The sequence below is a fragment of the Bidens hawaiensis genome, unplaced genomic scaffold (genome assembly GCF_021521415.1).
Source record: "Bidens hawaiensis isolate Kalapana, Puna unplaced genomic scaffold, B.hawaiensis_p1.1 tig00011901_1, whole genome shotgun sequence".
Taxonomy (NCBI): Eukaryota; Viridiplantae; Streptophyta; class Magnoliopsida; order Asterales; family Asteraceae; genus Bidens; species Bidens hawaiensis.
In genome coordinates, this window is record NW_027491954.1 from 325,715 (window position 1) to 339,735 (window position 14,021).

Genomic DNA, 14,021 nt, shown 5'->3' on the forward strand with positions numbered 1-14,021 from the left:
GACCCGACCCAGGTACCCGTTTTCGAATCCGATTCTTTTTATGATTTAAAATTTGATTGTTAATCTTTGTAAATTTAACATTAAATAAATTATATATATATTTTCATATTACTTACTAATAATAATATTTCCTTTCCGTCGTCCCGCCTCTTCTCTCTCTTGTCGCCGTCCCGCCTCTTTCTCTCTCTTGTCGCCGTCCCGCCTCTTTCTCTCTCTTGTCGCCGTCCCGCCTCTTTTTCTCTCTTGTCGCCGTCCCGCCTCTTTTTCTCTCTTGTCGCCGTCCCGCCCCTCTGCTTAACCCTTAAGCCTGAACCCCTTTTCTCTTAAGTCTTTGCTTGTCCTTTGGTTCTTCCCGCCTAAGGATGTCTGCGCAGCTCCACGCGCCAGACTCCTTACAAGGAAGCCTGCGTGAAGACCGGCTGTTCCTGCGATACGCGAGGCGAACTGTTCCCGCGACGCGCTAAGAATGGTAGTTCTTCCCGCGGCGCGCTAAGAATGGTAGTTCTTCCCGCGGCGCGCTAAGGATTGTAGTTCTTCCCGCGGCGCGCTAAGAAGCGCGCTAAGAATGGTAGTTCTTCCCGCGGCGCGCTAAGGATTTTCCTCTGTCTGCCTTCGCCCTCGCGCGCGCGCTCGAGTCTTCTCGCGCTAGACCTTAAGACTTTTCTTCAGTTTAGGTCAGCCTGTATTCTTTTGAGATATCTTATCTTTTGAGCTCTTTAGGTCAGTCCCGACATCTGTCCGAAAAGCCACTTTCGGCGCAGCATGCGCACCCATCCTATTGGTTGACAGAAAAAGTGACTGACATAATCTTTTGAAATCTTGTTTTGCATGTCTTGAGCAGTGTTTTATCTGACACCTCCCATGCTTTGACCTGTAACCTGTCAGCTTTTCCCCATCCCCTGCAGCTGCCGGCATATCTTTTAATATCTTTTGCTTTTGGATTCTTGTGCTTTTTAATATCTTTTGCTTGATTTGATAAGATCTTTTCCTCCTTTTAAGGGATTGTGTTCCCTAGGGTTTTCCTATAAATTAAACTATTTTCTTTTAACACTACACACACTACACTTAAACACTCTAAATCTTTCTCCCTTTGCTCTCTGCCGAAGATCCGCCACTCCTCTCCTTGCCCCCATCTTCTCTTCTGTTCTGCCCGGAATCTCGGTAAATATAAATATATATATATATATATTGTTTTAATTTGTTTAACTAACAAAAATCGATACTTACTGCATATATTCAAGACATAAAAACCAATCGTTAAACCAATAACCTCTTATTTATAGGTTAACTTGTGCTTGTTTAAAAGTTGGTTATTGCATTATCTTTCAACACACCTTTTTCAGGTGAGTAATCTCGTACTTAATCCCCTTTTATTTTTAACGTTTTGGGATGTTCATGTGTTCGTACAACTTGAGTCTTAAACTTGTTTATGAACTTTATGTGCGCAAAACCCCATGTGTTATGGACGTTTACTTGGCTGTTTATTTGTATGTGTGACTCATTAACCGCTTTGACGGCCTATTCCGAAGTTTTCATGGATCCATTAGATGAACACGGGAGACCTATCGTTTACGGTTTTCTTGTTTTATTACACATGCACGTATGATTTCTCGTTTTTGTGCTCAATTGGGAGCACGGATTGAACTATGAGAGCTATGATCTAAGGCTTGATCACAATCTGATTACACCCTATGTTAAACCCCAGTTAAGCACATGTTGCGCGCAGTGTTTGTATTATCTATTTATATCTATTAAACTTGATTTCTCACCGACACGCAAGTGTTGACGTTTTATTTTAACACATGTTCAGGTTTGCTGTAGCTGCTTTTGGGAATCTCAAGGACACGTAGGATGTTTTCTTTTTCTTTGGACCTAGATTAAATGTAACAAGACAATTTATGTTATTTGAATATTTTAAGTTATGATATGATTTATGTTACTTTATGTCGTGTTCTGCGCGTGCGCAATGAAATGTATTTATTAAATATAGACACCCAAATAGTGTCACGAGTAATGAAACAATACGTGGCGCCCCGATGTATAATCCGCCATCGGTCGGGGTGTTACAGAATTAACCCATACATATTTTATGACAAATTAGTTGACAATATCTAAATTGTAACAGGTAGAAGTGGAAGAGGGAGCATCGGCTGGTCGGGCTTCGGAGGCCGAAGCAACGGTTGATCGGCTAGTTACCAGTTTTGATCGGTACCTTCAACACCGATCACACACCAAAAATTAAAATCAATTCAAAAGAATAATAAAAATCCACGAATAACGAAGCTCGTATTTGGTTATTGTTAATTTCATCTTTCTTTGAATGAAAACGACAAATTTTTTATCCTTCTCGTATGTAAAACTTGAATCCAAAATCTCCAAACCATATGTGTTTTAAAGATTTTGTAATTGCCAATGAGCCCAAACCCCACTAGTACCTTATTATAATTTTCGCATTTAGCTAAATTCTGTTGGTTCAAGAGCTGTTCGGTAGTCTCTTAATACGGTTGATAACCTCTTAATGGTTAAGAGACAACCTCTTAACCATTCAAACTTAAGGCTACCTCTTAACCTTCAAGAGTATATGAGTCATTAAGAGGTAGCCTTTTAATGACCATTAAGAAACAACCAAACGACTCCGTAGTTAATTATGTATTCAAATCTAAGAAAAACAGATACGTACTAAAACTTATAAATACCGGGTTGTACTTAAATATTGAAACTAAACCCTAAATTCTTCGTATAAGAATGATTACTTTTAAGCCTAAATTTGTGAATTTTGGCCCGGGGCGTTAGGAATGGTAGAAAAAGGGCAAAATCAACACCTACGGCATCGGATTCTAGAAGATGAAGATCAAATAAGTGGGTTACTTGGTTGCTTGTTGAAATCCTTTCTCGTTTATCCAAAACTAAATACGTCGTTAGAACAGGTGCGCTCTCCAAACGATGGATGCATGTTTAGACTTTGGTTCATAGTCTCAGTTTCGTACAAGCTTGGACTACAATTCCTTTTGTACACGAAGACGACGACGTGAGCCCCAATTTCTTTCTTTCATCGATATAACTCTAACTCAGCATCGCCAAGTGAAGCTCAAGAAATTTATACTGGATACCTTTTACTATCGTCAGTTTGAATCTCATATCCATAGTTAGATTCGCTATGCTGCGAATTGTAACGTTGAATACTTTACGCTGAAGTTATGGTGCGTGGAATGTGAATATGTGCCTGATTTGAAGTTAAGGAATGTGGATCATATAACTGAATTTTCGCTAGATCAATTTGTTTTCACCTGTTCAATTTTTGTAGAAATTACATAGTCAGGTTGTTCATTTAATCCCACCTGGGCAATTGGTTGAGAAAACTTTAGGAGTTTACGTATTTTGCATGGAAAGTTAAAAGAAGAATTGATCAAAACATATTATCAAGTAGTCTTGTGTTGGAAACTATGGTGTTGGACAATTGACCAGGTTTTTTTCGGGTTTCGGGTAAGGTCGGGTTTTGACGGGGTAAAGGTGGAACCGGTTCCGGCCGGTCCGGTTCCAGGTACACGTATAGGGAGAAACCCAATACCAGGTAAAACCTGCGGTCGGGTACAGGTAGGAACCATGTATTTTGTTCACCTCTAATGAGTGCTCTTGTGTGATTTGAAGCAGGTGATACTAGGCTTAGATCTACAACTGTGTATTTCGTCATGTGTAGTTTTCCATTTCAATTTTCTAATAACCCAAATAATGTAAATTGTAAGTTTTAACTTATGTATTTAACGATGATTAATTAGCAATAAACTGCTCCGTTTAGAATAGAAGGAGAGGTTAGCCACTATTACATTAAACTACCCGGCCACCGCCTATGCAGCTAAACCTCCTCAACTTTGGAACATGGTGTCGCCATGGGAATGGGCTACGCCTACGACCATGGCTGCATCAAGATATATTCACCAATAGATAGGGTTTTCTTACTGTTTCCTATTACCTCAGTATCTCATCCAAACATGCATTTTGCACTTTCATGTTACTGAAAATGCATTAGTCACACTCCCACATTGATGTTCTCGTCCACCGAACAGGTAAACTACTAGTTAATTATAATTATAAAACATATAAACTTATTAACATTTATAAATAAGCCTGCAAATTTTAACAATAAAATTACTATTTTATGAAAAAACATAAATTGTAAACCTTTTGCTGCCAAATGCACCAACTCCAAAACCCAAATCTCCATATAAAGACCATCATCCATCCAACGGCCCAGATTTCCCCTCATGCATACTAACACCCCATTGGCTGAATCCACTTCACCCAGATCACCATCCACACCCAAATTCATTTCAAATTTTCAACTTTTACCGCCAATTCCCCCAAATTCTACCCTACAAATACACGCCACACATCACAAATATTCAATTCACTCAATTTCTTACTAATCCATCCTCTGTAATCAAATCAATGGCTCGTACCAAGCAAACCGCAAGGAAGTCCACTGGAGGCAAGGCTCCAAGGAAGCAGCTAGCCACCAAGGCCGCACGGAAGTCAGCTCCAGCCACCGGCGGCGTGAAGAAGCCGCACAGGTTCAGGCCTGGAACCGTGGCGTTGAGGGAGATCAGGAAGTACCAGAAGAGCACTGAGCTTTTGATCCGCAAGCTTCCGTTCCAGAGGCTTGTGAGGGAAATTGCGCAGGATTTCAAGACTGATTTGCGGTTCCAGAGCTCGGCTGTTGCGGCTTTACAAGAGGCGTCTGAGGCGTATTTGGTTGGGTTGTTTGAGGATACGAATTTGTGTGCAATTCATGCGAAGAGGGTTACGATTATGCCCAAGGATATGCAGCTTGCCAGGAGGATCCGTGGTGAGAGGGCTTAGGGTTTTGATGTTAGGTTTGGGTTATTGTGTGTTTGCTGTTTTGGTATTATCTCAAGTTCTGAATGTATGTAATGAAGTTATGATTAATGAAGAATGAAATCTGGTTCTGAGTAATGAATTATCTTTAGGCTGTTTACGTTTTATTGTTTGGTTTTCAGTAATATTTGAGTTATTCCTGTTATTATTATGAATTTTGAAGCTGTTATTGTTTACCTAATTAAAATCTTTGATTAGATTTAGATTTTTTTATTATTAATTTAAATTTTGATCTTTTAATGTTAAATGAGACTTGCCCTGAGGAGTTGGGGATAAGAGGGTATGAAAGGTATCAAAATATTTGAGGTTGCCCTATGTATTGCTAGGTAGTTGTCTTAAACCTGTAAAAAACATGGTTACTCGAAGGATCTTATTAAAGAGTTGCTTGCTGGATTAATCTAGTAGCTGCCTGAATTTCAAAAATCCACCCAACGCCTAGATAATCAACCCGGCACTTAGATTTGAAAAACCATGCTTTGCGTGAAACATTTTTGTTGGGCGGGTCAGAATACAAAGCGCCGATGGGAAACATTCTTGACAAGTGTTGCTCGAATGCTCGATCATTGGGTAAGAAAAAGGGCGGTCAGATTGGTTTTGAGCTGGACATAATAGAACCGGTGAGATATGTATGAGCATTTTGAAGATTCACATGAAGGGGGTGTTTGGGTGAACTTTTAAACTTACTTATTTGTTTGTCTGTTTGTTGAAAAGCAAAATATGTTTAGGAAAGTTTCTCTAAAAGCTTCAAATTGAAGCTTTTTTAAAAGTTAATTTTGCTTTACAAAATGCAAATAAGCAAAAAAACACTTTTTAAAGCTCAACCAAACACCCTTTAACATGGACATTTTTGTCATTATCCCTTAGTTTATTGTCAGATCTCAATGTTCATATCTTTTAAATCAGTTTCACCGGCACCATTTCTTTAAAAATTGGAACTTTTGTAACATTTTCAACTTTTGTATGTTTCTGAAAATCAGATTTCGGGTTAAATTTGGAACAAAAAGCTTTAGACATCATAGTGGTTGTATATTTTTTCTAGCTAATAATGCAATCATACAAAACACACTAGTTGCTTATAAAACAGTTCATGGAGATATAGAACAACATATAAGTTATCATGCTTGCATATTCTCCACTCTCCTCCCTGAATAAGTAAGGCCCCGTTAGCTTGACCGAAGATGAGGATAAAGAGTAAGGAGCTCTCCCCCATCGGTAGTTGGAAGCAAAACTAAGACTGGCTGTGACCCAGACTCCTACGGGAGGCAGCAGTGGGGAATTTTCCGCAATGGGCGAAAGCCTGAAGGAGCAATGCCGCGTGGAGGGAGAAGGCCCACGGGTCGTGAACTTCTTTTCAAGTTTTTGGGACAAAAAGCTTTAGTCAAGCCTGCATATCCCATTCCTACTGACCCGTTAGGCTGTTATCTAATCCTTTCAACTTGCATGTTTCGCCCCCTCTGCAACACAAAGAGGGACCATTGCACTTTGCTAGCCAAAATCATTATCAAAATGAAGCAATCGAAGTGAAATGACAAGCACTTTCTCAGCATGAAAAACAATTACAAACTTGATGCTTTTACATTATTTCACAAATTATTGAGATCTTTTCACCCCACAACTATTGATAATAATTTCTGATCATCTTTTTCCCAGTTTTTCTTTCTTTTATAACTTTTCCAATACATCAAACAGTTAAACTTCGTTTTCTTTATAAGTCCACACGGTAATTAGAAACAATAGAGCAAGAAAGATATATAAATCAATTTCTCGTAACAGGAACAACTTTAAAAACATAACTTTGTAAACCAAATTTGAAACAATGAGAAAAGTACACGAAAATCTTAATGGTGACATAACTACCCTGTAGATATCTTTCAATGAAAGTCATGCTTTTTATCCACAGCATCCAGATTTCTTACCACCTTCTGAACCTCCTGCTGCCTGGTCTGGTTTGTTAATCTTAATTGTCTGAGGCTGCAATTAGATAGCATCAAAATGGTTAAAACGGAACAAGATGGCCACGTTGAGTAACGAGTCAAACTGGTTTGCTTGAAACGAGCCAATTTCTATGTGGGTTGAAACAAACTAGGTTAACCAGCAAATAACTTTTGTAATGTGCAAATAACTTTTGTAGTGTGTAAATCTAAATTAGGCCTGTAAACGAATGCAAGAACATGGACACATGTCTCGTTCATTCATTTATGTCCGTTCCTTTAAATTCTTTATGTCCATTCATTTACATTCATGTATGTTCGTTAGTTTACGTGTGTTTAAGTTCGTTAATATACTCATTAAAATTTTTTTGCCCATAACGACTTAGTCTAGATTTAATAAACTTTTAGGCCAAACAAATTGTTCTTCACATTACTTTTAATCGGTTTCAGCTCCCTTATGTCCGTTCATCTATGTTCAATTATGGTCGTTTGTGAACTGTTTATTTATAATGTTAACGAGCGAACATAACAAACACGAACATGCTCATTATCTTAACAAATGAAACGAACTAGAGAACCCTGTTCATTTAGTTTTTCGTGTTCGATCATTAGGCTCGTTTACAAGCCTAATCTAAATCATTTGAACAAAAGGATTTAGAAGATTGTAAGCATTAAAAACATACGTTTACCTCCGCCTTTGTGTCACTTTCAGAAAGTCTTTGTTTTATATCCCGACCTATCGAGAAGAAAACCTCTTCCACATTCATATTTGTTTTCGCACTCTGTTTGAAATTCGAATAATAATATTAATTTAAGTAGCAAATTAATCTTGCAACAATAATGTTTGACCAGCAACAGAAGTTTGACTTACAGTTTCAAAGAATTTGATTCCATATTCATCAGCAAGTGCCTGCCCCTTTGATGTAGGAACAGCCTAAACAGTTTGATTTCGCCAAGTCAGCACGTGTGTATATATAAACCATAAACAAATCATAATTTAAAAAATCTAGAAAAAGCAGGGACCCGTTTGCTTTCGTCCATGTCAGCTTTGTTCCCAACCAGTATCTTGTTTACATTATCAGACGCATGTTGCTCTATGTTACGAATCCAATTCCTTATGTCTGGGAAGCATACAAATCATAATATTAAGATGCAACATTCTCTTTTAACCAATAACATAAGCAACTAAAGAGTTATAAGCAATTACTGTTGAACGATGATTCATCGGTCACATCATACACCAGCAGAATACCCATGGCCCCACGATAATACGCTGCACAACATCAACTCAACATTAATAAAAAAGTTGATAAAAATACTAACTTCAAAAATTGTATAAATAAACAGCTACCGGTTGTGATTGTTCGGAATCGCTCTTGACCAGCAGTGTCCCAGATTTGCAGTTTGATTCGTTTTCCATCAAGCTCAATGGTCCTTATCTTAAAATCAATACTATACAAGTAAAAACCAAAGTATTAATTAATTATGAGCATACCCTGTGAGAATTAATAAAGCAATAGAAAGATAACTGAACAAACATACGAACCCTATGGTTGTAATGAAGCTAGTGGTGAATGATCCATCTGAGAAACGTAAAAGAAGACAACTTTTGCCAACACCTGCAGAATAATAATAATAATAATAAAAAATACACAACCTAATTCAAAATCAGAAGCAAATTCAATGGCGAAAATTGAGATCTACGTACCGCTGTCGCCGATTAAGAGGAGCTTGATGAGGTAATCGTAATCCGCTCGAGGTCTAGCTGGTGGAGCGGCCATGTGGATCAAATTGGACAAGAACAAACCCTAAGGGAGCTTCCAACTTGTAATCTTGTTTCTCTGAGTATCAAATTTGGGGGAAAATCAAACACAAAATTGAAAGAAAAAAACTATTTTAGTAACAGATTTATTTATACATAAGAAATGTTTTATTTTTTTTAAATATAATTAACGAGAAAGCTTGTTCCGAAAATTAACATTTCATTCATTTTGCTTTTAATACATTTTGCTCCATTGCTCAAGATGCTGTTACGTTTCTAAAAAAGAGTTCAGCGTCTCATGTACAGTAACATATCGACACCGAAGAACCGCAACCTTGTATTCAGTAGGATCAAATTTGTCAAAAGGGCTTGCGACGCAGCTTGTTGTCCGCTTACCCGCCTCTCTATTGTATTGAATCCTTTTGTGAAATTATTAATTTTGGGTAGGAAAAAAAACTTAGTTCATACTATTTTGGGTGTCTATTAGTTTATCAAACCGGTATGAACCTAATCGATGGCGACCAAATTCATGTCACTTTGATTATAAGTTGTATGTGTCCGAATGCTCTTTTGGATGTTTAGAAACTTAATTTTTATTTAGTTTTGGTGTTGTAACGAACTTAACCGATACCAATTGAATTGGTGTCTCGCCACGTGGCAGGTTTGTTACCTAGTTATCTTAAAAGGCCATGGCCGGCATCAATCGTTCTAGCTCTATTCCGGAACATAGTGAAGATCAATACAATGTTTTCTAAAACATCTTGTCAACAACAATAGTAAAACGACACGAATTACCAGCGTGGGAGGAAAATCTCATACGAGTCGTGACTGGATTGTTGACTTGGCCGTGGGGGGTGAACATGTTCCGAATTTTAAAGGCACCTTATTGTCTGTTCACCGATTAGCGGGTGATCTTTGTGAGCCTTGACGTTTTCCCCTGACTTCTTTGTTGTTCGGGACTTGGAATCAAGGAATGTGATTGGAGCAGGCCAATGTGATGGCGGTCTTTTCCGAATGGGAGACATAATGGAAAAATGGAAGGCCATGTTAACGACTATTGACACGTGGTATAAGAGAAGAGGTCACGCTTCAGCCTTCAGACGACAAACTTTCTCATGTAAGCGTTCTTAAAAATACCTCTTTTGTTTCTAAGACAAGATCCAAATTTTGAATAGTTTGCAAACCTGATTCAAAATTTTAAAACCAAATTTGAAACCAGCTTCAGTTTTGCGGTTTTTAATCTAATTTGAATACTGAACGCCACTAAAAGAATCCTTGAATAACACGAAACTACATTTGAAATAGACTATATGGATTTTTCTATGTTCTCGGCCATGAGACACGCACTCAAACGACCAGATTTAACTGTCTAGATATATGCCATGAGAACATAAACACATAAAAAGATATCAAAAAAATACACAAAATACATGTCTTGGATGCTAGACAAACCAAAGCACAAAGCTTATTATGTTTAAATATTAACACTCTTTCTTCATAGAATCAGTCACATGAGTAAATAACAACAATATGCACTTCTGACACAACATATTTATAGGCACCCAAAAATCATGAATCTGGTTAAAGGCCAGGTGGGCGTGGAACGTCTTGCCACCCTGTACAATGCTGGAGTTTATGTCTGAGCTCCTTTGTTGCAGGTGCAACCGTCCATATCTGGTAATATTGGCTTGGATGAAACGGGCCACTTGTTGCGGTTGGTTCCAATAAGCCCGATTGAGTACCATCAATAAACAAATCACCCTCAGATATAATGCAGCCCGTGCAGGGTTCCTCTTTGTCAGCTGCCTACTCAACATAATACAATCTTATAATAATTATGCACAAATGTAAAAATATCATGAGAATATTAAGTTACCTTCTCAGTAAGATATTTAAACGCCACCTTCTTTTGACCCGCTTCGTATATGTTGCATTGTGAGTATATCTGAATCAGTAAGTTATATCATAATTAGTTAATAACATATGTGCTCTACTAGGAATATCTTAATCAATAAATTATATCATAATTAGTTAATTACATATGTGCTTTAAGAACTAGGGGTGTGCATGGGTCGGTTGTAGGCTCAAACCGAACCAAAAACCGAAAATTCGGTTTTTGAGTTTGTAAAAACTGTTCTGTTTGGGTTTATTGGTTTTCGTTTTGGGTTAGCTTCGGTTCAGTTTCGATTTTTTGGTTTTACCATTTGTCATTTGGGCATGAAATTTTTTTGACGAAAAAAGGGGCCCAAAATAATGAATTTGGATCTAAAACTTTGGGCTAAACCTTTTTGCTAGTTAATAATTAATTGATTATTATATGCTCTGGCTAATATATTTGGGTTACACTATTTATTAAATTATTAAAAATTACTTAGCATTCAAACCTAAAAAGAAAAATCCACAAATTCGGTTCAATTCAGTTTTTTCAATTTTAATTACATTTTAAACCAAACGGGACCGGAAATTTGGTTTTTATGAATACATAATACCGACAGTCGGTTTTGTTTGGATTCGGTTAATTCGGTTACAGATTGGTTTTTCAGTTTAATGCACACCCTACTAAGAACAGATATAGAAAACATGATTTACAATTTTTGAGCAGCAATTTGACCTGCGATTCAACACTGGCACACACAGCACAAATGCCCCAATTACTGGTGTAATTGTTATACAGGTGCACTCTAGCAAACCTGACTCGTGGATGCCGTTGACGGGTCCCATCAAAGAAACAATGGTGAATAGTTACACACATACATCTATCACCACAGTTGGAAGCGTCACCTCCAATTAGTATTGTTTTGTCATGGTTTGAAAAGTGACACCTGAATGACATAACAAGAAGGTCAAATAACTATCCAAACAGTATCAGTTGTAACTGTTGCTAAACACCACCCTATAGTAATTAGTTACCGCGAAATGGTGATATTTGTGCTTTCGCGGGTAATATCAATCAACCCGTCTGCATAATCTTTGAGGCTACAACGATCGACCCATATGTGTTTTGAATTGGGCTTGATTTGAATGGCGTCTACATCATGTCCTCTACCGCCTTCAAACTCTAAGTTGCATATGATCACATGTTCACATTCTTTTAGCCTAAGTCCCTTGCCCGTTAGCTTAATCCGTTGCCCCCTCCCATCAATGGTCTTGTAAGATGAAATGCTCAAATGAGATGAAAGCTCAATGGTACCAGAAACTTCAAAAACAATCCACAGAGGTTCTTTCCTTCGGCATCCGGCCCGTAGTGATCCAGGCCCGTCATCTGCAGCAGAGACAAAACTTAAAACTGCATTTTTATTGAACGCACTCCTATGAACTATCTGTAAATATATGCATACGTGTGTGTGTATGCATGCAGGAAGAGTTCTACGCATAAGCCAGTTTTTTGTGAGAACCAAAAGAACAAAACAAATCATTCATGTTTTCAATTTTAAAAATTTTATAATGCAAGAAAATGGATGAAATGCAACATTTATTCATCTCATCTAAGTTCTAATACTGTAAAAAAAAAGAATCGTTTATTTGTAAAACCTATGCATGTGTATGTCCTACACATAGTATGCACATGTGTCCGCAATTAGTTAAAAAATGAACAAAAAAGCTTATGAACAAATTAGTTTAATGGCATTTCACATACACAACAAAGACATTTGCAATGGCAAAGCTTGGACAAAAATGCATGGGGGGCCGAGCTCAAATTTTTGGGCAAAAACCTCGTGGGGGAGGGGGGGGGTCATATTTTCGGACAAAATCCCCTGGACATTTGTATGTATGGAGCAAACATTTCTAAGCTTATAAGCTTATAAGCATAACCTTAAAAAGCTAAAACAAACACCAAATGAAGCTTATTTTGTAAAAAAAAGGCTAAAAAAGCTATAAGCATGGTTAAATAAGCTAGGCCAAACACCCCCTAAGATATCGACAAAATTTAGTCTTTTATAATAATCCTATATACCTCTATGTATACATATTAATTCCCTGTCAATTTATTGTAAAATTGACAAAAGATTGGACTTCCATCCTCAACACAAACATCAATTTCCGGTATCAATCAATCAATTAAGAAATCGTACACATGACATCACCAAACCCTAACTATTTAACAAATCGATAACTAGAATCGAGCATTAGACTGACTGACTGACCTAATAGCGTTGTGACATGATAAAGCGCCCCGTGATGTCCACCGACGGTGAAGTGACCGAATCCCTCTGCTTGACCGGCGAGTGCTCGCAAGCTACAGTCGACATGAGAGTAAGGCACTGATAAAGCTGCCATTCAGGGAATTATGGTTACAACCAACCAACACAGGATTTGTCATTTTTTGCTCACCCATGCAATAATTGAATTCAGCCGACACTTTGCTATAACATCAGGTAAAATCGGTTGCCACTTGGATGGGCGGCTACGGTCCGGTTTTAACGGTTTTTAAGTTAAACAGTGACTAAGCGCCACAATGTTTTTTTTTTTTTTTTTGGTGTTAAATATTGAAAACCGAACGGTTACCAACAATTTGGTTTCCTGGTTTTCGCTCATAGGGACTTAATACAAGTTTTCGAAAATAACGTATGACATATAAATTTGTTATGTTTTTAGACTTTGTCTAAAAAAATTGTGCAAAATGAGCGATTGTACCTTATTGGGCTTGTGGAATGATGGGCCATAAGAGAAGAGAATGAAGATTGTGAGTGTGACTTACTTTTAAAGCTTCGTTAGATGATGTTCGCTCAATTTGTACATAGTTCGCGTGTTTATTTTACTTGTTTTAATTGTTTATTTCATGAACTTTGGTACTTCATACGTGTTTGTTATATCTCTGATACCAACCTATAAGGCCCCCCGATCGGGTGCCCTACTTTCTCGCTGGTTGGATTTACTCATTCACATAATTCGTAAAATCAGAGTTAATTAAAACATTTCGCGGAATTAAAAATCATTCATTCAAACATATCATAAACATCTTGTCTTAAAATAACATAACATAAGTCTGAAACATAAAACGTAAACGACATGGGTGTCTTCTTCATAGCGATGCCAGTCTTCCTCTTATTGCTATCTGTCCCCCCTCAAGCAACTTGCCTCATTCTACATGCCTGCATGTATACTAAAAGTCAGCTACGCTGAGTGAGTTCTAGTTAATTAACGTACATTACATTCACTTACTTACCAATACCGTCTGAAGATACGTATTGATATTTACTCATTCGTCTATCATTCAATCATACATACGTACATACATACATACATTCATACTTTCATACTTCTTGCTAGCAACATACCTCGGATACTACAAAGATCCGGTCCTCACTTACCTTGGATATTATAAGGGTCCAGTGCCCTACATACCTCGGAATTTATAAGGATCCGATATCCTTCATACCTTGGATCTCCTCAGAGTCCAGCTCTACTTACCTTGGATATTATAAGGGTCCAGT

General features: G+C 37.7%; 3 protein-coding genes across 3 annotated transcripts; 1 reads left to right on the top strand and 2 right to left on the bottom strand.

The window, feature by feature from the left end:
- Positions 1 to 4,404: 4,404 nt before the first annotated feature.
- Positions 4,405 to 4,886, top strand: LOC143539532 (histone H3.2-like). The gene has a single exon (XM_077032823.1). It carries the CDS (start codon positions 4,447 to 4,449, stop codon positions 4,855 to 4,857), a length of 411 nt encoding a protein of 136 aa, XP_076888938.1. The 5' UTR covers positions 4,405 to 4,446; the 3' UTR covers positions 4,858 to 4,886.
- Positions 4,887 to 6,740: 1,854 nt separating this feature from the next.
- LOC143539533 (ras-related protein RABE1c-like) lies at positions 6,741 to 8,615 on the bottom strand. Its single transcript, XM_077032824.1, has 8 exons — positions 8,533 to 8,615; positions 8,371 to 8,443; positions 8,176 to 8,276; positions 8,032 to 8,097; positions 7,848 to 7,945; positions 7,696 to 7,758; positions 7,514 to 7,606; positions 6,741 to 6,864 (listed from the first exon to the last, which is right to left on the bottom strand). Exons 1-8 carry the CDS (start codon positions 8,603 to 8,605, stop codon positions 6,784 to 6,786), a joined length of 648 nt encoding a protein of 215 aa, XP_076888939.1. The 5' UTR covers positions 8,606 to 8,615; the 3' UTR covers positions 6,741 to 6,783.
- A 1,391-nt stretch (positions 8,616 to 10,006) lies between these two features.
- LOC143539534 (putative pectate lyase 13) lies at positions 10,007 to 12,864 on the bottom strand. Its single transcript, XM_077032825.1, has 5 exons — positions 12,732 to 12,864; positions 11,497 to 11,848; positions 11,198 to 11,408; positions 10,463 to 10,531; positions 10,007 to 10,392 (listed from the first exon to the last, which is right to left on the bottom strand). Exons 1-5 carry the CDS (start codon positions 12,862 to 12,864, stop codon positions 10,168 to 10,170), a joined length of 990 nt encoding a protein of 329 aa, XP_076888940.1. The 3' UTR covers positions 10,007 to 10,167.
- Positions 12,865 to 14,021: the final 1,157 nt, after the last annotated feature.